This window comes from Ambystoma mexicanum, chromosome 2q (genome assembly GCF_040938575.1).
Source record: "Ambystoma mexicanum isolate Mex_15411 chromosome 2q, UKY_AmexF1_1, whole genome shotgun sequence".
Lineage (NCBI taxonomy): Eukaryota > Metazoa > Chordata > Amphibia > Caudata > Ambystomatidae > Ambystoma > Ambystoma mexicanum.
This window is the reverse complement of record NC_090924.1, coordinates 1,309,495,913-1,309,520,656: the sequence shown is the minus strand read 5'-3', so window position 1 is coordinate 1,309,520,656 and position 24,744 is coordinate 1,309,495,913. Positions and strand designations below refer to the sequence as shown.

Below are 24,744 nucleotides of genomic sequence, written 5' to 3'. Positions count from 1 at the left end.
TGCATTCTACAATCACCCAAGCCTTTAAGGAAGCCGTTTCTCACCTTCAAAGGGCTAAAGAACAATACAAGAAAAGTGCAGACCAACATCGAAGGAAGCCCCCCAATATCAAGTAGGAGATCAAGTCTGGTTATCCACCAAATATCTACCTCTAAAAGGACCACGCACATTCAACCCAAGATACCTTGGTCCCTATTCCATCACTACCATAGTTAATCCAGTAGCGGTCAAGTTAGACTTGCCCCCTCGCATGAAGATACATCCGGTCTTCCACGTCTCTCTATTAAAACCCGTGCAACCTCAAACCCGACTAACTACATCTCCAAAACCTATTCTAGTTGATGGAGAACTCGAGTTTGAAGTCAAAAGCATCCTGGATTCCAAGATCTCCAAATCTAAACTATTTTACCTGATTGACTGGAAAGGCTACGGTCCCCAAGGAAGATCCTGGGAGCCTGCAGAATATGTCCACGCGCCTCGTCTAATCAAAAGATTACATCGAACATATCCTAACAAGCCCAAACCCCCGGAGAAGCCCGGTTTGGGATGGGCCTTGAGGGGGGGTGCTGTCATGATATCTGCTTCCAAAAGATCAGGACTTGCCCGACTCCCTTGGAAGCAGACCCATAACCCCGGTTCCGAGTGCCAGCCAGTCCCAATTGGGACCTTTTGGACCCTGTCCTGGCGCCAGTGGCACCAGGCTCATAAAGATTCCCAGTCCCAGCGCTGGAAGCGCCGGGCTCATAATGCTTGGGTGGACTTACCTGCATCAGACCATGCTGCTTACTTACCTGCCAGTTGAACCCCTGATCCTCTTCTGTTTGGGACTACTTTTCCTGTTGGGTGGGGCAGGAGCCACTCCCTAGGTTCAGAACACTGGAACTCTTCTGGAAAGCAGGAACTCTTTTCTTACCTAGGTGTGGCTGTGGAAGGAGACACCTAAGCACTACAGGAGGCTATTTAAAACACACCCGATGGATGAATCTTGCTTTGCGTTATTCTGCATTCTCTGCAGCAGAACGCTCATTTGTCTTCTGCTTCTTATCCTGGGCCTAAGGGAACAAAGGCTTACCATCCTGGAATCCAGTCTTCAGCCGCACCTGTAAAGACAAAGAAAGAACAGGTTAGCACTACGGTCTTCAGTGGCAGCGCATCTCTTACCTGGTCAATCGGCTGTCACCAACGCCTCGCGCTGCATTCCGGCATCTGAAAGACAAAGGCTTACCTACTCTTCGCATGCTCCGGAGGTCTTCGCACTGCATTCCGGCATCTGAAAGACAAAAGCTTACCAGCTCTTCGCACGCTCCGGAGGCCTTCGGCGCTGCATCCCGCATCTGAAAGACAAAACAAGGTGCGTTTAAAGACATTGGGCAACTTTATTACTCACGTGCCATTACTCCTTCCCACGCCGAATCCAGTGGGTATTCCAGCACCCTTCAGCTTCTCTAAAGCTCCGAACTTGTACCTGCAAGATAAAAGGGACAGTTAGTGCGCATCGTGAAGCAGGCACAAGCGCTTACTTACGTGCTTCCAGGCGCTTCTATTCCTCACGCGGGTTCGATCCTCAACTCTCATCAGCCTGCCATCCGCCATCGCCGGAACCCTGCAAAACAAGAGATATCATTACAAAAGACTTTTAAGACATTTGAAGTGCCCAGAACTTACCGTTCGTGCAGTTAACGACGGACAGCAGTCCTCTGAGGTCAAGAGGCCTGCACCCTTATCCAGTGAAGAAACTGGTTACGGCACCCTGCCCCGAGGCAGATGGAGAGCTCGGCGTTCACTTACCTAAGGTGAGGGCGTTAACCTTTGGGGTTCTACAGGAGAAGAGAAAGGGAAGAAGAGAGAGGCACCCAATAACCCCAGTTCATTAATCCCATATTTTCTATCTGCAGACATCTTACTCTTCGGAATCAGGTGAGCGTTACAATATATATGTGTGTATATATGTATTTGTAAATGTCTCTGTACCAAGGTGCAGGGAACGTGGATGGCACTCCCGGAAGCACTTTTGCATACAAAATTCCTTGCAAAAGACTGAGGCAGCAGACCATGGATTTGTCAGCAAAGAAATATACTTTAATAAATAAAATGTCCAGGACAGACAAAATAACACGAAAAACGACGCATTTCGCGTTAACAAACCGCTTGCTCACTATATATATAATTGATTTTTTTTTGGGGGGTTTTCTTTTATGGTGCAAACGTTCACTAGGGATGTTAAGGTGCCATTACAGCTCCTCTGGATGCTCTTTGTTGGCTCTCCCTGCTGCTCATTGTCTGCGGAACGGATCTCTGTGGCCATCTAGCTGTCTGGCGAGAGTTGCACGCTGGATGAGAAGCTTGCACAGCTGTCGGTAATGGTGAGAGGTGGGTTTGAGCTTTGAGGGGTGATGGTGTGATATTATGACGTTGGTATGTTGGTTTTACCTTTGCACTCCCACACGTCAAAGCCCCACTAACTCAGTACATGTAGTTTGTACTGCTCCCGTTGCTGGACGTGGTTTGCACTTTCTGCAGCACTTTTTTAAGTCTATGCTATCTCCAGCCACCGTATGGAGTAGGATTTCCAGATTTTCCAACTAACGCTTTAGTGGATGTCTTTCCTTTCACTCTACTGAGGTTTTCATCTCGCCTTGATTGTCCTACATTTCCCTTGCTGCCCCTCTTGTAGGGGGTAGCTAGAAAACCTGTATATTTGGTGTGACTTTCGGCCCATTGGCCAGGTAATTATCTCCATTAGTACTCGACTACCACTGATGGGAAGATGTAGCTTCTAATGAGGTCTTTTTAAAACTTTATTTGATGCAATTCTGCTGTGTGCAGTGTCCCATCAAAGAAAGTGTTCCCTGCTGAAGATGGGCCGCTAAGGGAAACATTAAAGAGGACTTTCTATAGAGCCCCTTTTCAGCATTTTCCATGGTGTCGAAGTGACGATCCAGGTAAAGGTTAGTATAGTGAATTGTTAGGGGGTGTAAGGGTTGGGGAGAGCAGGGGAAATGAAGAGGTGGTGCTGTACTAGCAGAATGCATGAGAATGCTGTACCACGGAGGACAACCTGTATTTTCCAACACTGGATTGGCTGTGCAAATCAGACCGGTGATAATGAAAGGTAACTTCCCAAGCAAGGCATAAAGGTTACAAATGTAGCATTACTGCAACTGACAGCCAGTCTAGATCTCACAGAAGAAAAGTGAGGTCATCTGTCTTTGTAATTGTTGATTGCTTTAAAGTTATAATGTTATTGGTCTAAACAGAAGTCTACGAGTCTTCCACAAATGGTCTAGTGGTGTACACTATGTTCATTGTAAATTTTTAGTTGCTTTGCAAAGGATGTTGGGAAAAGTCGAAAATGTCATCAAATGTATTTCATTCTTTGTGTTTGGGTAGAGACTTAAGTGATTGTGTTCATGTAGCAGTTGTAATATCTTTACAAAATTTTGAAAACCCAAAATGTTAATTTCTAGGAAAGGGAGCACATGTTTTTGGGGGAAAGGATGTGTTTTGAAATTTGACATTGACTGATAAATTCTTTTGTTTCTTGTTTCCCCACAGGTTTACTTGGCACGCAGTGAAGGATCTTCCTCCTCCAGTGTGAGCTGGAAGTTTGAGTTTGGTTCTGTTGGTCTGAAAGTTGAAAATGTTTCTGTTCTAGTTAGCAGTGAAACATATGAGAGTGGGCAAGTAAAGTGGTGGCTGCGTTCTTCCACGAAAGAGGTTGCCTTAATCGGAGGTTAGTACTTGCATTTCACTTTTCCCTAAGGAGAAGTCTCTTTGTAAAGTGATTTAATAGAGGGCTTGGTAAATTCAAAATCCACCTTTAAAGTACGACTAGGGTCGGGACCCCCTGAATAAATTATAAATGTTTTTAGAATGGCCATAATGAATATGATTGAGCCAGTACATTTGTATTTATTTAAGAATGGGCTGTTAAAAATAACAGATGTGACTTACAAAGTAGGCAATAAGAGTACAGACCGCTATGGGTAAGGTGCCTATACCTAAGAGGATTGTTGGCTTTAAGGAACTTAAACCAGGGGAAAGGACTGGCTATTATAACGCATTTAACATTGGGGACCTGAGGCCAGTAATTACATATTTACAGAGATTAGGCCTGATGTCAGAAAGCTGGAGAGGTGGATTGGGCAGTTTGGCTAGAGGGTGGGGGCTTTGGAATGCTCCTTTCATTGGTAGCAGCAAGTTTGGGCCTTATTTTGTAGAGTTGCACTGAAGAGAACTCTTTGAAGGCCGCGGGGGAGAGACTTCCAGTGGAGCAAGTAGGAAGAGGAAGCGAAACCGGGGGGGGGGACATTGGGTGAGGAGGAGCAGATATTGTGTGGAGGGAGGCGGATCAGAAAGCTTCAGAGGCAGAGTACAGTGAGATGCCTTGGTTGAGGTAGTGAGCAGCAAAACTACAGATGTATTTTAGACTAGTAGCATGAATTTAAAGAGTAATTTTTCAGTGAAATGCATCCAGTGTCATGACGATGGGTAGATGGTGGGAGAGGATCTGGATAGGTTGAAAAGGGTGTGTGTTGCAAAGTTGAGGACTTTGTTAGGGGGAGCAAAAGACTAGAGATAGACCAAGAAGTAGGCTTATACAGTAGTCTACTTTGCGGGCTAACAGATGAGGGTTTTATTTGAGTGGTGCTTGAGGTGTGGGAGAATTTTCCAATGTCTAGCTGCAGTGACAGTGGCTATGATGAACTGGATTCAGGTCACGGTCGGATAAACCCACGGTTGTGATCCATGGGTGAGGAGTGAGGGGTTCTGATGGGAAAGAGATGGGAGAGGAACAAGTTGGTTTGGTGGTGGGCAGAAATATGCAGTTTTCTAAGGATCTAGCATGAGGCAGCGTAGCAACATCCAGTGGCAGTTGGCATTTAGGCAGTTGGTTATTCGTTCAGAGATTGCAGTGGTGACTGAGAAGGAGTAGAATATCTGAGTTTTGTGATGGAAGAGGTTATAGTTAAAGCCAAAGGAGGAAATTAGTTTGCTCATTGAGGAAGTATATAGGGTGAACAGATGAGAACCCAAGACTGATCCTTCGAACACTCGCAGGAAGGGATGCTGGACAGAAGGTGTTGAATGTCCCATGAGATGGAAAAGGAGCAGTCGTGGATGGGACTTCCAGACAAGTATGGTGTCCTAGAATCCAAGGAGGGGAAAGAGTTTGAAGGAGGAAGGGATGATCCAAAGTGTCAAAGGCACCTTGGTCGTTCTGTAAAACTGCTTTTTTTAATTTAAAATGTTTGCTATAGACTTTAGAACACCCAGCACCCCTATAAGTGTATAGCCCTTCGCTCGCCAGGCGCCTGACTCTACCCAGTCCATCCTAGCTAAGTAGCCAGACTACCAGTTCCTGTGTTTACGCTCATTAGTAAAGTCACTGCTTTTCTTATCCTTTTTTCTTTATGGTTTTTGGGTACGGTCTTTCATGTGTAATGCTTCTTAACCAATAGGACTCTCAATGTTGAAGTATGTGGGGATTTTCCACACATGCTTGCTTTGTTTTTAGAAAGAAAATAAGACACTTGAGTCTGTTTGACTTTTCTTTATTTTCATACATCTCTTGATCAGTTTCTGCTTGCTCTAACTCGCTGACATGGCATGTATCGAATGCATATGTCCCATCTGCTGCTGACACACGGTACATTCCATTGGCGATCTCCATCAAATTCTTTTTATGCTTTATTTGCACAAAGGTCACCACAGTTCTTTAACAGTGGTCACCAGCATACGCAGTTTGAAAAGAGGCCTGTCCTGCATGCGACTGCTGACTCCTCCTCAAGCAGCATATCTTGGTCCTAGATCAAGGAAAATCTGTGTAGTAGATTCAGTGCAAGTGGCTGGAGAGTCTGTCGGTACCGATCAGAAAGTGACAACCCTAGCTTCTGTGCTTTCTTCACACAGTCTAGAGGACCTTCGTTTCTGAACATTCATGCATGCATATAACCGACTGCCATTCTGCCCTTTCTCTGCCATACAAAGTCAGTATGTGACTGAAGAGGGGCACGAGGGCCGCCTAGACCTCAACTCGGCGCTAAACCGGTTTGACCTACCTTTGTATTGATCAGGTGTTTGTATCCCCAACGGATGCCCAATTGGTATACCCCTAGTGGATTATCTGGCGGTAGAGCATTGCTCAGTCCAAAAACGGTTTCTTTGTACAGGAGGCTCTGATGGGCAACAAGATCCCATGCATACCACTTGAAAGTGCTTTTTTCGAATGGATTGTGTACTCCCACGGATTCCTCATCTTAGATATCCGTTTCCTGCTTTGCAGTTCTCCGAAAATATTTTCGACAGTTGGGGGCACTGTGCGGCATCGGCGTCTATGTCCCTCAACTGTTATCATTCCTGCGTCTAGATGTGATGTTGATGATGACTTAAATAGCACACACACTGCTCCTTCGTTATATCAGTTCTGTTTTTCCACTTGCTCAGCACATTCGCGGAATGGTTACACTTTGCCTCAGAGAATTATTTTTCTTTGATGCCCGTCGTATTTTTGTGAATCTTTAATGGTGGCTACACCGAAAACCGGCTTCAAGCGGTGTGCATACTGTGATTGGGAGAGGCTGATGACTGATTTGCACACACTTTCTCTCTGGTATCTTGCTGAGGCCCATGACGCTGTCGAGTGTGGCTCTTGCCATCGATGATGTACAAGGCCTTGAAGGAGAGAAGGTCCAAACTCGCCCTAGGTCGGTTTTGGGGCAGCAACCGGTGAACAATAGTAGCAACCGTCATCAAAACGTTGAAGGGGGCAATATTACTCTTCCTTTAATGAAAGAGGTAGAGGTCAAGCTGTTCAAAGACCAGGACAAAGATGGGCACATGCATCAAGAGGTTGTGGAGAAAAACCTTCCCAGACAACAATCTCCTCTCAGCCCATAGCTGCACCCACGTCCCCAGAACCTACCTGAGCACTTTGTTCAAAAAGCCCCTGTTGGAGTCAGATTGACCGAGCAGCTGTTATGTTATGTTACTTTGCATTTATATAGCGCCTTATGTAGCATTGGTATGGTCTCAAGGCGCTGGTAGGTTGAACGCCCTCGGGAAGCGAAGTTCAAGTCAGTAGAGAGAAGTAGAGGGAGTCAAAAGGTGCGTGTGTGCACTGGATATGTGTGCAGCTGGTGTGGTATTCGTGTGACCGCTGCTTCTTAGCGGTAGGTGGGTGATTGAGAGATCAAGAGTATGTGTTTGTTATGGCAGGTTGTTATCCAGTCCGATTCTGGCTGCGTTGGGCCATGTGCAGAACGTCTAGGCTGGAGGGTGTGTAACCAGCAGTGTTTAGTTAGGGTGATGGGCAGTATGAAGCAAAATGATGGTATGAGAACAGCTATACCGAATGGTGTCATAGTATCGCTGTGTTCTAGTTGAGCGGTGGTGTAAAGAAGAGATTAAGCGTGTAGATGTGATATGGTGGTTTACCTTAGGTGCTTGCAATCAAGCCCACTCCAATAGTTCAGTGTACTCCATCCGTTCCATGTACTCAAGACTGTTCTCTGCATTGCGACCGTTTCAAGCACTCAAAACCGTCCGTTTCAATGCTCTTTCAAACGTTCATGCACTCCAAGCCATTCCATGCAAGTCATGCCATTCTACGCACTCCAATCCGTTCCACGCACTCCAATCCATTCCACGCACTCCAATCCGATCCATGTATTCCAAGCCATTTTGTGCACTCCAACCATTTTATGCACCGCTCCTTTCATTCGTTCTACCCCTGTTAACCTTTCTCCATGCATCATCCATCCACATACGTCATCCTCACACGTTCCATCCACTTCACGGGTTCCACCCATTTCACACTTTCAATCGACTTCACCCGATCCACCCACTTCACCAGTTCCACCCACTTCACCTGTGCCACTGACTTCAACGATTCCAGACACATCACACTTTCATCCACCTACTCCATCTGTTCTACCATTTCACCTGTTCCACCCACTTCACCCATTCTACGCTCGTTCATCCGTTCCTTCCATATATATCACCCGTTCCTTCCATATATATCACCCGTTCCTTCCACATATTTCACCCTGTTCACCACGCTCCACTCAAATTAATCCATTTCACCCGCTTTGTCTGTTTCACCCGCTTTGTCTGTTTCACCCGCTTTGTCTGTTTCACCCGCTTTGTCTGTTTCACCCGCTTTGTCTGTTTCACCCGCTTTGTCTGTTTCACCCGCTTTGTCTGTTTCACCCGCTTTGTCTGTTCCAGCCAGTTCATTCGTTCCACTCATATGCTTCACCCGTTCCAATCCCATACTTTCTCTGTTCAATCCACATACTTCAACAATCGTTCTCCAATAAATTTGACACATTTTGTCCACATATTCATCCGTTCCTTCCTCGTACATTACCCGTCTTGTCCATATTCAATATCTGGTCTTTCAGGTCTATTGACTGTTCCTACCACCCAGCTTCGCCCGTTTGTTCCAGTTACTACACCGGTTTATTCCAGCTACTTCACCCGTTTCTTCCAGCACTCTACACCCGCTCTGCACTCTACAGCTGCTCCGCACCATACCCTACATCCGCTCAACACCCTACATCGGCTCAACACCACCGCAACCTACCTCTGCACAACACCCTAAATCTGCTCAACACCAACACGCCCTACATCTGCTCAACACCCTAAATCCGCTCCATACTATTATCCACTCACACCCTACATCCTCACCATACTATTATCCACTTACACCCGCTCTATGCACTCACCCGCTCTACGCACTCACCCGCTCCACTCACTTCGTTCACTACTCCTATATTATCGGTTCGTCCCATGTTACTTGTCGCACGCACTCAATCCGTGCTCTCCATCTGTCCCATGCACTACAGCCGTCTCGTGTACTTTCTATTTATACCATGCACTCATGCAATCCATGTCATCTGTCTGTGCACTCATCCGTCTCCTGTATTAATCTTTCCATCTTCTTCACTTTATTACTTTCGTCCATTTTGTTCCTTTCGTCCATTGCAATCATTTCATTTATTTCATTAATTTCCACCACTTTACTGCTTTCGTACAATTATTTTATATCCGCTTCACTGCTTTGATCTAGTTTACTCATTCTATTGTTTGTCCTTTTAGTTTGCATTAGAGGCTATTAGTTTTCGATTTCTCGCTTGGATCATGATGTTGTATTGTTTGTTTTATTGTTATTTGAGATCCTAGTGGTTTGGGTTAGTTGAAATGTTTTTATCTACTCTATTCTTCACGTCCACATTATCCTCTTGTCCATTACATTCATCTGTCTATTTCATTAAATTCAGCCACTTTACTGCCCTCATACAACTTAGTCTTTTAATCTACTTTGCAGGTTTGATCCTTTTTACTCATTCTATTTGGTTTTAGCTAATCAATAGGTTTATGATTTCTTGCTAGACCCACGCTGCTCCTCACTGATAAGCCCCAACAAGGGTGAAACATGTTTGGGGATGCTTGTGGTCTCGTGCAGAAGGGATGTGACCTAGCAGTTCGGGCTGGACTGCCCCTTTGGCTTGGCTTGGCAGGCGAAGAACGATGGTCTGGAGGGTTACCCCGAGCAATGCCAGTGGTTAAGATTCAGTCTAAACCTTCCAGCCATCAACTTTGTTTTTGCTCGGATCATGATGCTGCATTGTTATTAATGATCTAGCATTTGGCAAAGTCTTTGAGATGCCGTTATCCAGTTTGAGTTAGATTGAGTTTGTGTCGGTTTTAGGGGAAGATCCAAGTTTTCAGTAGTTTGCGGAAAAACATGAGGTTTTCAGTAAGTCAGATGTGGGGTGGGAGTGTGTTCCACAGCGTGGGGGCCAAGGCTGAGAATGATGATTCGCCTAACCTGACTGAGTTTGCTTTTGTATGACTAGGATGCCAGCTGAGCTTGATCTTAGAATATGTGCAAGGTGATAGGGTTTTAGTTTGTCTTGAAGATATTGAGGTCCGGTTTTATGCAGTGCTCGGTGAGAAATGCATAAGGTTTTGAAGGTCACCCCTCGGGCGACCGGAAGCCAGTGCAGAGTTTTGAGGGCTGGGGAGATGTGGTCTCTCGGGCCAAGTGCTAGTAGCAGTTTGTGCTCTTTGTAGTTTAGTCAGTTGGAATGCGTGGACTCCGAGGTAGAGGGGTTGGCGTAGTCCAGTCTTGATATAACAATTGATTGGACTGCAGAGAGTCTGTTGGGAAATGAGGTATGGAAAAATGCGCCTAAGAGTTTTAACGTGGTAGTGGCAGGACTTTGAGACATTTTCCCCTACCTAGTTTTTGCCCGACATGCGCAAATCACCCCTTCCTAAACTTGGAATTTTGTCTACTTTTCAGAAATGTATGCCATTTTGTCCTCCAATTTCTTTCCTACCCTTTTCTTCCTTTCCATTCATGCATGTCCAATTGGGAAAAATAGCCAAAATCGCCTACCTCTAACAAAACGGTTGATAACCACACCAAAATAATTTTTTTTCATTTCCTCTCAACCTGTTCTTGAAAGCCAGGAAATTGGGGAATTCACCACAGCAAACCATTTGTTCCTAGCTACAAGGAAAAATCGCAGGCTTCTTTGTACATCATTTTATTGGCATTTTTTGAAAAAACACAAAAATTTCGCCCTTTTTGGTTTTCTTTAACCCCCCTACAGCAACCTAAGATTCCTGGGTGGCGTTACCACCACCTACATGTAGGAAACAAAGGGGCCAAATTTGGCCGAGATATCTCATGTAACAAAGTTACAAGGCATTGAATGCCGACATACCGAAATCACCAAAAAAGGCCTTGGCACTGAGGGGGAAAACCCATGGCACTTAAAGGGTTAAAAGGCAAGGGTTTTGGGACTAGAGGCAGAGTCGACTACTGGGAGAAACACCAGACGAAGAAACCAGGAACAAAGCTTGCTGCTTCCTCCTTGTCCTTTGAATTGCCTGGTGAAGCCCTGCTGCTGTGCTGAAACTCCTTTTTAATTTCGACAGAGAAGCTCCGGAAAGGACAACTTCTCCCTTGGGTTAGTGGGACCAACCAACCCTGAGACTAACTCAACTGGACCATCTTCTCCGACTGGCTGTACTACTTTGTTGCTGTAAGAACAGCGTGCCAGGTGTTGAGTAATCCGTAGATGAGTGACACGTCTGATGCTTTAACAAATCCGGCTAGAAGCTCCAGGAGTCTCCTAAGGACCCTCCAGAAGCAGGACGACCAGATCCCGAGTCCCCTCACCAGTGTGCAGGACCCAAAGAGTGAAGGAAGCCCAACCGGTATCCGAGATCCGCAATGGTGCTGTTTGCTAAGTGTTGAAACCGCGAAGTGCCGCTGAACCGAAAAGAGCCCATAGCTGCTGTCAACCTCCCAAGTACCGCCACAGGAGCCCTCCAGCCGTCGTCCCTCTTGTCCCTACGACTGAGGCTCAGGAACAAGGGTCTGCACCACTGTAGCAAGACAGAATCCAGCTGGACCACTCTTCTTCAAACCAGAGGTACTGTTTAGGCTTTGGGTACTTACCTTATTGCCTTTTAGCTGTGCTTTTCTCAGTTGGGAATTGCATTGGCATACTTCCAACTCTTTTTCTCACAGGCTTAAACAGCTGGTGACCCTACAAGGATTTTCTACAAACTCTCTAACTTTGCGCAAGATTTCTTTTATCTATGAAGTGCCTCAGCTCCATAGAATGTGTTCCAATTAACTTTGTCTGTCCTGTCTCCCTGAAGACTCTTCTATTCCATTGACTTTGATATTGTTTGTCCCTCATAGGTGGCTACTTGTTGTAGACTGTTACTGCTGGGAAAAGCGTGTCTAGATTTCATTGGATGATTTAGTTGTCCTCACATTTATTGGGAACCCGTTTAACCTTTTCCTTCCCTGAACCTTTCTGCAACCTCTGCAAAGTTTAACTAGTGTGATGTATAAATGCCTTTGTGATTAAAGTAACCTCACGGTGTAGGTATTGTGTAAGAAGCGTATCCAAAGATTATCCATTAACTTGTCCTGATTCTGAAAAGTAATTTTAAAGTATATTTACATTGTTACATTAATTGCCTTTTTAAAGAACGCTTATTTAAAAATTGATGTTAATTAAATAACTATTTATAACTGAAACCTTGAGTGTAAGTTTTACTTTGCTACTTGTGTTTATGGATTTCATTTGTACCGCTCTACAGCTCATATTTACCCCTCTTGCGATAGGCCTGGCTGCTCAGTCACACTACCAACTTGTGTAGTCCAGACCTATACCAAAAGATGGGTTACCTAATACCAAGCAGATAAGCGTTGTGTAGTCTCACACAGTGTGACTGCATTAATTCTTACCTAACAACTCCTACCTGCTGCCTTTCATGTCTGAAGAGGCCCCCAAGCTATTCTTTTCGGCCCCCAGGACTGCTCCTCTTACAAGAGAATCTATCCCTTTTGGAGATTAGTGCCCTGGAAAAGGTACCTTCAACGGAACTGCTAATTCCTGGTCCCAAAAAGACACAGGGGGCTGCTACCCATCTTTGATCTGAGGTGCTTGAACAAGTTCCTCAGGAAAGAGTAATTCAAGATGGTAACTTTCGTAGATTCTCCAGGCCCTTTAGCACCAGGACTGGATGGTGTCACTCGATCTTCAGGATGCTTACTTTCATGTGCCTGTACATCCCATGCAAATGAAGTACCTGAGATTTGCCATTGGCAGTGATAATTATCAGTTTCGAATGCTTCCTTTTGGACTTGCCACTGCCCAGAGGGCCTTCACTAAGTTGATAGCCTTGGTGGCAGCGAGTCTAAGCAGAGGAGGGCTTGGTATCTACCAAAATGTTGAATCCCATCACTGCAAGGCCGAAAACATGGGATATATTTAATCAAATTTGTACACTTTTTTGCACAAATATAGATGGGTTGTGGGCTAGGAGTATTCAGTGGGGGCTTGGGTTGTCGCCCCCTGCATTCATTTACGAGCAAAAGAAAGTGTACTCGTTTGAGAAAGAAATTATGTTTTGGGCATTCACAATTATTTCTGCGCAGTGATCACATAGATCTGAGGGATTTGCATCTTTACCTACCTGGGCAACTGGCCCATTCTTCGGAACAAATTCTCGAACATCTCGACGGAACATCCCAGAAACCGACTTTTCCCTCAACCGGGCTTTTCCCTAAATTTCAAGTCTCAGGTGACACCAATATATGCCGGCATTCTACTTTGAAGTTGCTGGACCGCATGGCATCCTGCATTTTTCTGCTGCCTGTGGCCCGACTAAGGATGAGGTTGCTCCGGTGGACACTCTGATCCCAATGGTCAGTTCTCAGGCAGAATGACGAACCTTCTTCAGGCTCTGGAAAAGGTAGCTCAGGCTTGCCTGCGGTGGCCCTGCAAAGAGAATGTGTTTATCATTGAGCCTTTTTGGCAACCCTGGCCGGAGAGATCTGTAGTCGCTGATGCCTCCCTTATGGGATGGGAAGCACATATGAGCGATCGGACGATGACCAAACTTTGTTCTCCAACAGAATCAATACTACACATCAACCTGTTCGAGCTCAGGGCAATCAGAATAGCTCTGATGGAATTGTTGCCTTCCATCCATGGAAAGAACGTCCTGATAATGACTGACAACACATTGTACATGCATTACCTCAACAAAGATGGCTCGGAGTCAACGCGCTCGCCTTGGAAGCAAGCAACACAGACTCTATCCCCTGGTCCGTGCTTGGAAACCTCTGGATATTAAACCCATTATAAATAACCAATTATGATTATGAAAAGAAGTGGTGTAGGGTCGCTACCACCGTGCAAGGAGGCAACGCAGCTCTGGTTTTGGGCTCTGCAAAACGGGATTTCTCTGTCGACTGTTCATTTAGCCGGAAAGAGAATACAACGTTGGATCCTCTGAGCAGGCAGAGCATAATCTCCCATGAGTGGGAGTTGGCTCAAAGTCATCCTGGAGATCTTCACTCTCTGGGGAACCCCTCAAGTTGATCTTTTCATGTCCATTAGCAACAGGAAGTGAAACATTTTCTGCTGCTCCAGGGAATTTCCTCAGAGAAGGTCTGAAGAACGCCTTTGTAGTGGATTCGGAATGTCCACTTCTATACATGTTCTCATCAGTCCCTGTCATTCCTCAAGTCCTTAGGACATTAATGAAGTTTGGGAATTCCATGATCCTGATTGCTCCGGATTGAGCGAAGAGGACATGGGACCAGGACCTTCTGGACATGTCCATCTGCCCTTTATTCCCTCTTCCCCAGAGGGTGGATCTGCTCTCGCAGGAGGGAGGCTGTCTTCTTCACCCAGGAATCAGAACACTGAACCTGCACACCTAGTTTCTGAGAGGATAAGATGTGAAGACTGGGACTGCCTGGAAGACGTTATGGAGGTGTTGCTTTCAGATAGAAGACCAGCAACTAAAGCTCTACACCACTGTCATTGAAACAAGTTTTGCAGTTGGTGTGGAGCGAAAGATTAGGGACACTTTCTCTTGCAATACGCCTTCAGTGCTTTCCTTTTTACTGCACCTAGGCTATTTAGGGTTGCAGATGGCTACCATTAAAAGGATATTTGGCGGTACTGTCAATATTTCAATGCACACCGGAGCAAGGCACATATTTCAAGATGCCTCTCGTAATCCAGTTTCTGAAAGGACTGACTAAAACATTTCTGCCGGTTTCTTATCTGGTTCTGTCCTGGGATTTGAACCTGGTATTTATATTCTTAATGGGAGTGTCGTTTGAGCCGCTTCATTCCTGTCCTCTAAGGCTACTAACGTGGAAAACCATGTTCTTGGTGGCCATCACTTCTGCTTGCAGCGTTGAGCTACATGCTCTATCTTGCAAGCCACCTTTTACACTATTCTCCAAGAATACATTTTTGAGGGTCTGTCCCACCTTCCTTCCTAGGGTGGTGTTTGAATTTAATTTATCCCAGAAGATCATGCTACCAGCTTTCTACCCCCCCATCCTCACCCTTCTAAGGATGAAGAGAAGTTGCACAGACTTGACCCGAAAAGAGCTCTTCACTTTTACAAGAATGTCAAATGTTAGACAGGATGACCCAATATTCATTGGCTACACAAGTCACAAACTAGGTAAAGCCGTGACCAACCAGACCCTTTCTAGATGGATAATTCTACGCATTTCAGAATGCTGCTCCGCCTCTGGGAAGGAAGTCCCTGATCATTTAAGAGCCTGTTCCACCAGAGTTGTGGCAACTACTTCGGCTCTACAATGAGGTATACCGGTGCAGGACATTTGCAATGCTGCAACATGGTCCTACTTCCATACATTTTCAAAACATTACTGCTTAGATACCCTTCCTGGTTAGGACGCTCGATTTGGAAGAGCCGTACTTCACAACATCATTACCTAAATTTAAAGTCTCATGAGAATCCGCTTCTCCGACCTACTTCATTAATACTGCTATGACCGTCTATCTAACATGAAGAATCCGTTGGCAGACAAAATCCATTAGGAGAACAAATTACTTATCCCTGGTAATGTTCTTTCTGATGGATGTTCCTCCCACGGATTCCTCATCGCCCTCCCAGCCTACCCCTCTGACTGTGAGTAAATTGTCGGTTACTTTACTTTCCTCAAGACTGCTGAGCATGGGGAGAAGAAAAACTAGGAACTGCGCTAACTGGACTCAGTGCATGCTATTTCTTTTTTTCCAACTGTTTTTATTGGCATTTTGAGTAAATACAAACATATTCTATCATTATGGTGTGCCCAATCGCCCCACCCCCCACATGAGTACCATTTAAAGCCAGGAGCATAGATTATGCAGTCGAACTTACAAACGAGAGTCAGACGACATCACTGGGATCCTTTCACCCCTGGGATACCTGCGGGAAACCTGGAGTGAACATCCGCCCTTGATATCATATATGATCTTGGGGTTGCCAAATGACTAACGGTCTGCTGTTAATTGGGAGCATCTGAGCATATTGTTTCCCTCCTCTCGCACCTTGCCATAGTGTGAAGCCATTCTTAAAAAGTTGGGGCTCTGCTCACCCCCAATACTTGGAAATTAGAGACCTTGCCACTATGGATGCCATACTTGCAAAACGTTTCACCGATCGGGAGCCCTCTTCCACCAGTGATAGAAGTCAAATCTCAGGGCGAGTGCCGTCGGGTCGCCCAGCATTTCACAGACAGCCTTTTCAACTTTGTTCCAGAGGGCTTGTACCAGGGGGCAGGGCAATGCCATATTATAAGTCTGTGGGGTTGTAGCCACATTTTTTACATTTAGGAGACCTATCTGGGTAATATCTATTCAGGCTGGCTGGTAAGTAGTACATCTGGTTGCAGGTATTTAAAGTGTCAGGCGGAACCAGTAGTTAAATGATATTGTCCTGGTTTGTAAGCACACCAGGCCCCACTGTTCCGGCGTTAAATGTCTTTCCTCCCCACCCCCCAGGTTGTCCTCCCATCTGTCCTGGTAGGACCCAGTGGGTGGGTGGGGGAGCCTGTTTGCCCTGATAATTTTGTACAGTGAGGATACTAACTTGCTCGTAGTAGGGGGAGATGTGATGTACTGGGGTATGGGAGAGACAGGCGGGGCGTTGAGAGGACTCTGGCACCATGGACCTTATCACCTGGCAGAGTCAGTAATATAACCGCATAGTGACAATTGTCCACTCACCCCGGTCCTTCAATTCTGTCCATGAAACAAACTTGCCACCTGGAGCCACATCCCCCACGAGGTGAGCATTCAGTTTGACAAAGTTGTCAACCTCTTCTCATGGATGAAAGGGATGCCACTAACACTGTTTAGAGCCATTTGCGGGGAATACCAGTACTTCAGATCCACCAGGAGGGCCAGGTGATCCAAACCCTTAAGCGTTACTGCCATAGGTTGTACCTTGGTTTTCGACTGACCCTCTGGGGACCCCCGTAGCAGGCCTCTGACATCACTAGAGCGCAGCACCACCCTCTCAATGACATGTGGTAATTCAGCTGTAGGGGACCACCACCAGACCGAATATTGAAGTTGGGCAACCAGGAAATACACAAATAGATCAGGGAAGTCAATTTTCCCCCCCTGTGAGTAAGGGCGGCACATAGTATCCAGTGATATACAGACCTGGCCACCAGCCCAAATGAGCCTATTCATCAGGCCCTTCAGCTGTACCCAGAATACCTGAGGGGGCCAGATTGGAACAGTATTAAAGATGCATAAAAATTTCGGAAGAATCTGCATCTTGGCCAAAGAGATCCTAGAAGCCTGGGAGATAGGGAGGCGGATCCACGTGTCGACGCTGTGCTCAAGGCGTTCCAAGACGCCTTTTATAATTATCGTTGTACAGTGAAACCGGAGATGTGGAGACTTTTATACCCAGATACTGAATACCCTCTGGACACCAGCCGCCTCCTGATGTCCTCCTCGGCGACACAAGGGGTCAGGGGAAGGACCTATGATTTCGTCCAATTGATCTGTAGACCTGAACGTTCGCCAAAATTGACGATCTCCTCTACCATAGGTTGTAGGTTCTCTTTGGGGTTTTTAATGTACAACATGTCCGGGTAGAGGGAGATTACGGAGCTGAACGAATGGATTCTGACCCCCCTGTGTGCGTGATACTCCCTCAGCAAACAAGTCAGGGGTTCGATTGCCAGGGCAAATGATATAGGAGAGAAGGTGCAGCCCTGTCTGGTACCACGTGTAGGGTAGATCGCCTACGATTGCATACAATTGGTGTACACCAATGCCTTAGGATCCATATATAGGATACTTGTGGACTGTATGAAGGAGTTGCCCAGGCTGGTGCGTCGAAGAACCTCAAAGAGAAAAGGCCACTCCACCGAGTCAAACACCTTTCCGGCATCCAACGCGCCAACTATTATCGGGACCTCAGCGATCACATTATGCATTAACATGAACAATCTACGAAAGTTGTTTTGGGTGGAGCGTCCTGGGATGAAACTGGCCTGATCTGGGATAACTAAGCTGGGCAGATGTGGGAGAAGCCTATTGACCAGATGTTTTGCCAGGATCTTATTTTCCATATTAATCAGAGAGGGACCTATAGGAGGATCACTTACAGGGGTCTTTGGCTGGCTTCAACAGGACTGTCACCAGGGCGATTCTGGTGGACTCTGGGAGTGCCCCGGATGATTGTGCCACCTCGTACATTTCCCATAGCAGAGGAATTAACAAATCAGGGCATGCTTTATTTAATTCAGCGGTTATCTTGTCCGTGCCCAGTGCCTTCTCATTGGGGAGCGACCGAATCACCCTAAGGAACTCCTTGTTGAATGGAGGGTCGGCCAACCCAGGGCGACCCGGTCCAGGTATTGTGTAATTGTGACATGGCCTGTGATGGATTGAGAGGTGTATATAACCAGCCACAGAATTCACAAAAGGCCTCATTGATTTTAATTCTATCCCTAGTGAGCACCCCGTTGTCACCCTCATTCCACTATAGTATCCAGTTGTCGTTCCTGTTTTATCACCCAGGCCAGTGTCCTACTTGGGCGTCCGCCGCTATAAGAACACCCAGGAAGTGTTCCTCTGTCCATCAAGTCCCCAATTTCCGTGCGTCTCTCCAGTAGCCTGGCCTGAACACCCCAGGTGTCCTGAAGGCCCTGCAAGGTCTTCAGTTGTTTGATATCGCGTTCCTCCGAGGAAATGGGCCTACGGATACTTTTCAAACCCCCTAACCCCTTCTTTGGAAATGCATCATACCCGAAGATATACCAAAAGTGTCCCACACCACTCTAGGGTCAGGGACCGAGCCCACATTTATTTGGAAGAAGGTGGAGATGTCTTGCCTAATCTTGTCTCGGAACACTGTGCCAACTATACCAAAACTGAGGAGTGATCAGAGATGGTCCTAGGCAGAATCTGGGCACAAAGTGTCACACGGGCCAGTTCTGGTGATAGCATAAGTAGATTCTGGATGAACTACCATTAACACTGAACGTGTACTCCCTACTAAAAGGGTGGAGGAGACGCCAGGAGTCTATAAGGTTATGATATTCTGCTATGGAGGACCATTTCTGAGCAGATCGTGAGAGGGTGGTCTGGGTACAGAGTGATCTGTCCAAGACGAGCCTGCCCAGATCACCTTATAATTCGGGAAGGTCAGTAAGTGGTCTGCACAATTCTGGAGGAAGTCCGGGTCATCATAATTAGGGGCATACAGATTGACAAGAAGGAGTCGCCACCCCGCCACCTCACCGGCAACCAACAAATACTTCCCATCCCTATCCCCGATTTGTTCATGGAGTTTGAATTCCAGAGAACAGTGTATTTAGGTAACCACCCACCCGAGAGTGTCTGGTAAACTACGAGCAATACCTGTGGACACCCCAGCCCAGCAGGTTGGGGAGCTTATTTTCCCCCCACCCTCACTGCCCCCCACTAAGCCAAGTGGGTTTCCTACAAACACAGAACATCGACTTTGTGATTCTTGGCATAGTTAGAGATCAGGCGCGTCAATTTACCATTTGTATACGTCTGTATATTCCAGGTCAGCAGCGTGATCCTGTTGTCCCTATCTTCTGCCCTTTCTTGGACGTGTGTCATAACCCTTTGTGTTGATATATTGGTAAGAAACCCAACTTGATTGCATGATTGTATCGGTGTGTACCTTGCCGCCCTCTGTCCTGGCCCACTCTGTGTTCTGAGAAACCGAGGGACGCTTAGGTTCCAAATAGGCCTTGTAATCCTAAGGATTCCACCCCTCCCATCCCCCAACACCCGTGCCCCAACTTTACTAGAACAACCCCCCCACATCCCTCCCTCCAACACGCCAGAAACGTAAACCTACCGGCCTCATCAGAGCCCCCCCCCACCCCACCTTACCCATTCTGACAACAACTCAACCAAAACATCCTGTGCCACTGGGCGCGGGGGGCTGCCGGCAAGAGAGGAAACTTCAAGTGATGCAGGCCGTAGCCACAATTGTTGCATGACAGCTTTTATGACCTGCAGTGCCCAAAATCAGAAAATTGCGGATTAAGCCCGAATCTGCCACCTGTACCACTACCGAGGATTCGGGGGCCTGACTGGGAATATTCATGAGCATGTGAATCCATTCCAGACCCATGCTGGAGAACAATAGTTCCTGGTAAGTAATTTGTTCATCTTACCTGCATGCAGTATTTTTAATGTAATGCCTCTGTGTACAGTATATTTTTTACTTGCCTGTCTGGTGTGATTAACTGGACTATTCATCCCTTCTCCCCATAGGGGAGCCACCCCTCTTGAGGCTCTGTAATTAATACCTCATTGGGAGTAACTCCCCTCTTGGGGACAAGGACTCTCATTCCTGTGCGAATTCCCTGTCCAGCACACCTTTTCCTCCTACATGGGCATCAGAAAAACTATTGTTAATCTTGTTTTTGGATTCAACGAATAGGGACATTTCTAAAAATGTATTCCCTTAAGTAAGGCTGGATCTCGCCTGAACTCCAGTCAGAGGAAAGACACACCCCTTTTGTTTCGGATGACTTACATAAAACCATGAGTAACTTTGAATCGGGGAGGAAGAATCCCGGCGGAGAAACGCTAGACCGCAGAGCCAGCATGGAGAGCGATAGAGAGGCTCTTTATTTGAATAAAACATCCAGTCAACATGGCAAACTGTAGTCAGAGTCCTCCTTCTAGTTCACCACACTGGTCAGTGTATTGTTTGACTACCCTTGTGATTACTAATTGTATTTTATACCAAACTCCTGATCTCCATAGTCTAAGCCTTTCTGCTCAGCTACTCTAACAAGTGGTAAGAGCTTTGCTAGACTTTGCGCAAACCTTGCAAGTTCACTGAGGTTGTCACCTCCAGAACCCTGTACCAGTAGTGGTTCTAAAAAAAAACTTCGGTTTCATGCTTCCTTGGAGAGATCATCCTTTGTTAGAAGTTGTCTGAAGAGTCCTCGAGTAGAGTAGTCCTTGTAGCAAGTGGCAGCAAATTGGTTCAGGTTCCAGTAGCACGGCGTAGCGCTCACCTTGTCAAAACTGTATATTTGAACTTGAATCTAGATGTTGCTCTGATTCTGCTGGCCCTACTAAAACGTATGCTATCTGAAAACCAAGACCCTCTACCTTTGCCAAACGCTATGCTGGTATAAAACCTGCTGCCAGCTTTTTAATTGCTGACATTTTCATGTTTATATGAACTTAAAATTTGGGTGTATTGAAGTACCTGTTGGCCATATTTGAATTGCTGCATTTTGCCTGCCTTTGGAACTCCAATTCTGGGGTTATTTAAACCCTGTTGCCCTGTATAAATTGTTGGCATTCTCATGTTTGTGTGAATTTAAAATCTTGGCATTTTAATCTCTGCTTGCTTGTTAGAATCCTGTTTAAAGCACCTACTTTCCTGTACCTACTTGGCTGCTAGGCCGCCTGGTGAGTTCTCTCATGCACTGTGCAGCTCTCCATCTCTCTCCCCTCCCTGGGCATTCCTTTTCTCCCTCCAACTCCCTCTATGGTGCTCTCCATCTCCCCTATGTATTCTAACTGCTACTCTATGACCTATGCACCCCCTCTTTCGAAACCTGAAAGGAAAAGGTTTAAGGAGGGACTCCTGGTCTCAAACCCAGGTCTGCTCATTGCAGACACCTATGTCAATGCTCTCTCCAGGCAGACTATTAATGACATTCTCTTTGTCGTTCCCTCTCCGGACCTATGGATTCCCTACATGGTTTCGGTCCTCTACCCTTTCTCTTCACCCATTAATGATGGCACCAGATGGTAAGTGCTCTTTGAACACTTCCATTCATCCAGGTGCATCATCAATATCTACCTGAATGGCACTATCATGGCCCAGAGCTCTCAGCCAAACTTCCTCCTTTCAAAATCTTTAAGGAACTTACGAATCCTACTGCAGTCTCTACTTCTCCTCTTCCTTCCCAGGCCCTCTCCATGGCTTTGGCCTCCCAAATCCTGTCCTAGCTCTCCTCTCGCCTCCACCTGCTCTTAGGCCACACTTGGCCCCTCTTTCTCCATCCCTCCTGTTGCTCTCCTCCTTCTCACACATAGCACTGGATGAGATCATCAAGATTGTTTGCTCTATGAAAGTCTCCTCCAAACGGGTGCTTCACTGCTCCTTTATAACTATCAAAGACAATATTTCCGCCATAGCTCCCTATTTGACTGAGTTCTGCAATCCCTCTTTGCCACTGGCTCCTTCCCATTTCTTCTCAAGCACTCACTGTGCGCCCCCTCCTTAAAAAGCCATCTGCGGACTCTTCCTGCCTGGCTAACTACCGCCCTATCTCCACCACCCCTTTCTTGAGCAAACCCTTGGTGTAGCTGGCCCTCTCCCAAATAATCCTGCACACTGAATCTGTTGGCTGTCTCCACGACCACCAGTTTGGAGCAGCCAGAGGCATGGAAACTTCTCTCATAAACACCTGTGAGGACTTGCTCTCTAAACTCGACTCCAACTCTCCCTCTGTTCTCATCCTCTTTGATCTGTCATCTCTGCCTTCGACACTGTTAATCGGGCCATACTCCTAAATCGACTCGGTGATACTCTGGCCATCACTGTCCGGGCATTAGCTTGGCTGACCTTTTTCCTTTCAAATCAACTCTCCCAGATTCAAATCGGCCCTTTTCTCACCTCTACCTCACTCTCTACTTCTGGTATCCCTCAAGTCTCTATCTTCTCACTGTGGCTTTTTAACATTTACCTTACCCCATCTTGTCCACCCGATTTCCACCTTCTCTTCTCACTTCCATTGTTATGTGGATCTCCTTTTTATGCTTCCCTCCTCTGCCTCCTCTCCTTCCTCTCTCATTCCCGATTGTCTGACTACTATTCAGGCATGGTCTTCTGCCAATTATCTTGCTTAACGTCAGTAAGACCGAGATCCTTTTCATTGGAAATCTTTCCACCCCACCTTGGACCCCCTCCGCTCACCCCGACTGTCATCTTCGACGCCACTCTCTCTCCTTCTCACCTCATATAGCTGACCTTGCCAAGAAGACTCGCTTTCAGCTACACCTCCTCAGAGGCATTCTCACTTTCCTCACTCTTCCCCAGAAACTCAATGTCTCTAAATCGGATTCTTTCCAGGCTGGACTACTGCAACAGCCTCTTCCTCAATCTGCCACTTTCCTCCATCCGCCCTCTTCAACTAATCCAGAATTGGACTGCAAGACTTATGCTTGGCCTCAAGCCCAGGGACCACATATCTCAGCCCTAAAATCTCTCCCTTAGCTCCCGGTGGCTGCGAGGATAAAATTCAAGACCCCCTGCATCACCCACAGGGCTTTCTGGGGCCTGGGACCATGCTACATCCAACTTTCTCTTCCTAAATAGCTCCCTGCTAGAGTCCTTTGGTCCTCTAGCTCAAGCTCTTTGCAGGTCAGAGGTTTCTCCAAGCAGAGAGTGGGGGTGGGGGGCTGTAGATCACTCTTCAGCAGGAGCCTCCCTCTGGAATGGTCTCCCTGCCCCTCTCAGATTTGAGCCGGATCTCCTTAAGTTCTGGAAGCTTCTGAAGACCTTCCTCCTCTTCTCCTCCTTCTTCCCTCTTCCCCCTTCCTTGTTAATTCCCCTTGCTGCTGCGACTGGCTGCCTGGTCCCTCTTGAGTCATACAGGGGCCAAGCCTTCCCTCGACCAGTCTGCCCCAATACCCTTGTACCAGCACTTGCATTCGGGCACCCTCCCTGTCTAGTCTGGTTCACCCCCCTCCTTGTACTTGACCCTTATCCCCTCCCCAGGGCACTTGTACTCCTGGCTCCCCTTAGCACTTACCGATCCCTTGTGCCCCCTACCTCCCCCTTGCACTACTCCCCCGCCCCTGCACTTCCTGTTTTTTCTGCACTTGCATGATTTGAATGTCACAAGGCCTAGTACGACCGTTTATTATCGTCCTCCGTTCCCCCCCCCCCCTAGTCTTGTGGTGCCTGGAAACACTTTCTGCTGTATAGGCGCCATACAAATGTGCATAAATAAATAGAAATAAATAATTACTGGCAAAACTAAATTGTCTTAATACCATCAGTCATAAACCAATCTCTCTAAATTTTGCAAATATAAATTACCCACGTTCTTACAAGACGTCAGAGCATGTCTGTTAGTTTCAAAAGTGCATTTACAAAACCTGCAAATTATTTTGCCCTATAGTAGGCCCATATGGGGTCTCTGGACCAAGCACTGTTAGTGTCGACAGTTGATTTAACCGTAGCAGCATAACAAACCACTGCAGTTCAGGAGAGGGGCATACCACCAAATATTGTTGCATTTTACCATAGTTCAGCTTTTGCCTTACCATTTCACTATACGACTACAGGGAGGCGAAGTACTTGAAATTCCCATACCAGTCATGTAGTCGTGCCTTTTTAACAAAACTTTGTTTCAAGGTTTGACATCCTCATGTCAATCAGGCTCCCAACCTATGGCCTGGAACAATTGCTCATTGGCAATCTTGAAATCCCTTGACAACCTCCCCATTGTGCTTTCATCACAACCTGTAATTGTCTCAGAAGCGGACATATTGTTTTTTTATCATTTGCGTATATATAGGACACCATGCCTACATATTATTTGTCCAATTAATGTCAGCCCAAGTTCAAGGCTTACTGCAGGCATGGGTATGCTTTGCGGAAGACTCAAAATCCCCCTCCAACACCTTCAATCATTAATATGCCTCCAAGTCATAGAATAAGGCTTCCAAACCATATAACAAAGTAGGACAAAACACTGTTCATACAGCATTGGTCCCGCCCTTCAGGCTAGCTAGCTTTTTAATAATTTTGGTAAGTACCAATGCCTTCTTTTTTCTTCAAAACAATCACCTCGTGTCCAGTAGTAGCACATATTGGGAGACCCAAATAACAATAACTTGC

At 46.4% G+C, this 24,744-nt stretch overlaps 1 protein-coding gene across 2 annotated transcripts in view; it reads left to right on the top strand.

Moving 5' to 3' along the window:
• The window catches only part of NGLY1 (N-glycanase 1), a 520,539-nt gene that overhangs the window by 444,765 nt on the left and 51,030 nt on the right, over positions 1-24,744 (top strand). For both annotated transcript variants that reach the window (XM_069648769.1, XM_069648767.1), the window contains exon 11: positions 3,556-3,733. In XM_069648769.1, coding sequence (XP_069504870.1) covers positions 3,556-3,733 — 178 coding nt within the window. The remainder of the gene's footprint in view (positions 1-3,555; positions 3,734-24,744) is intronic.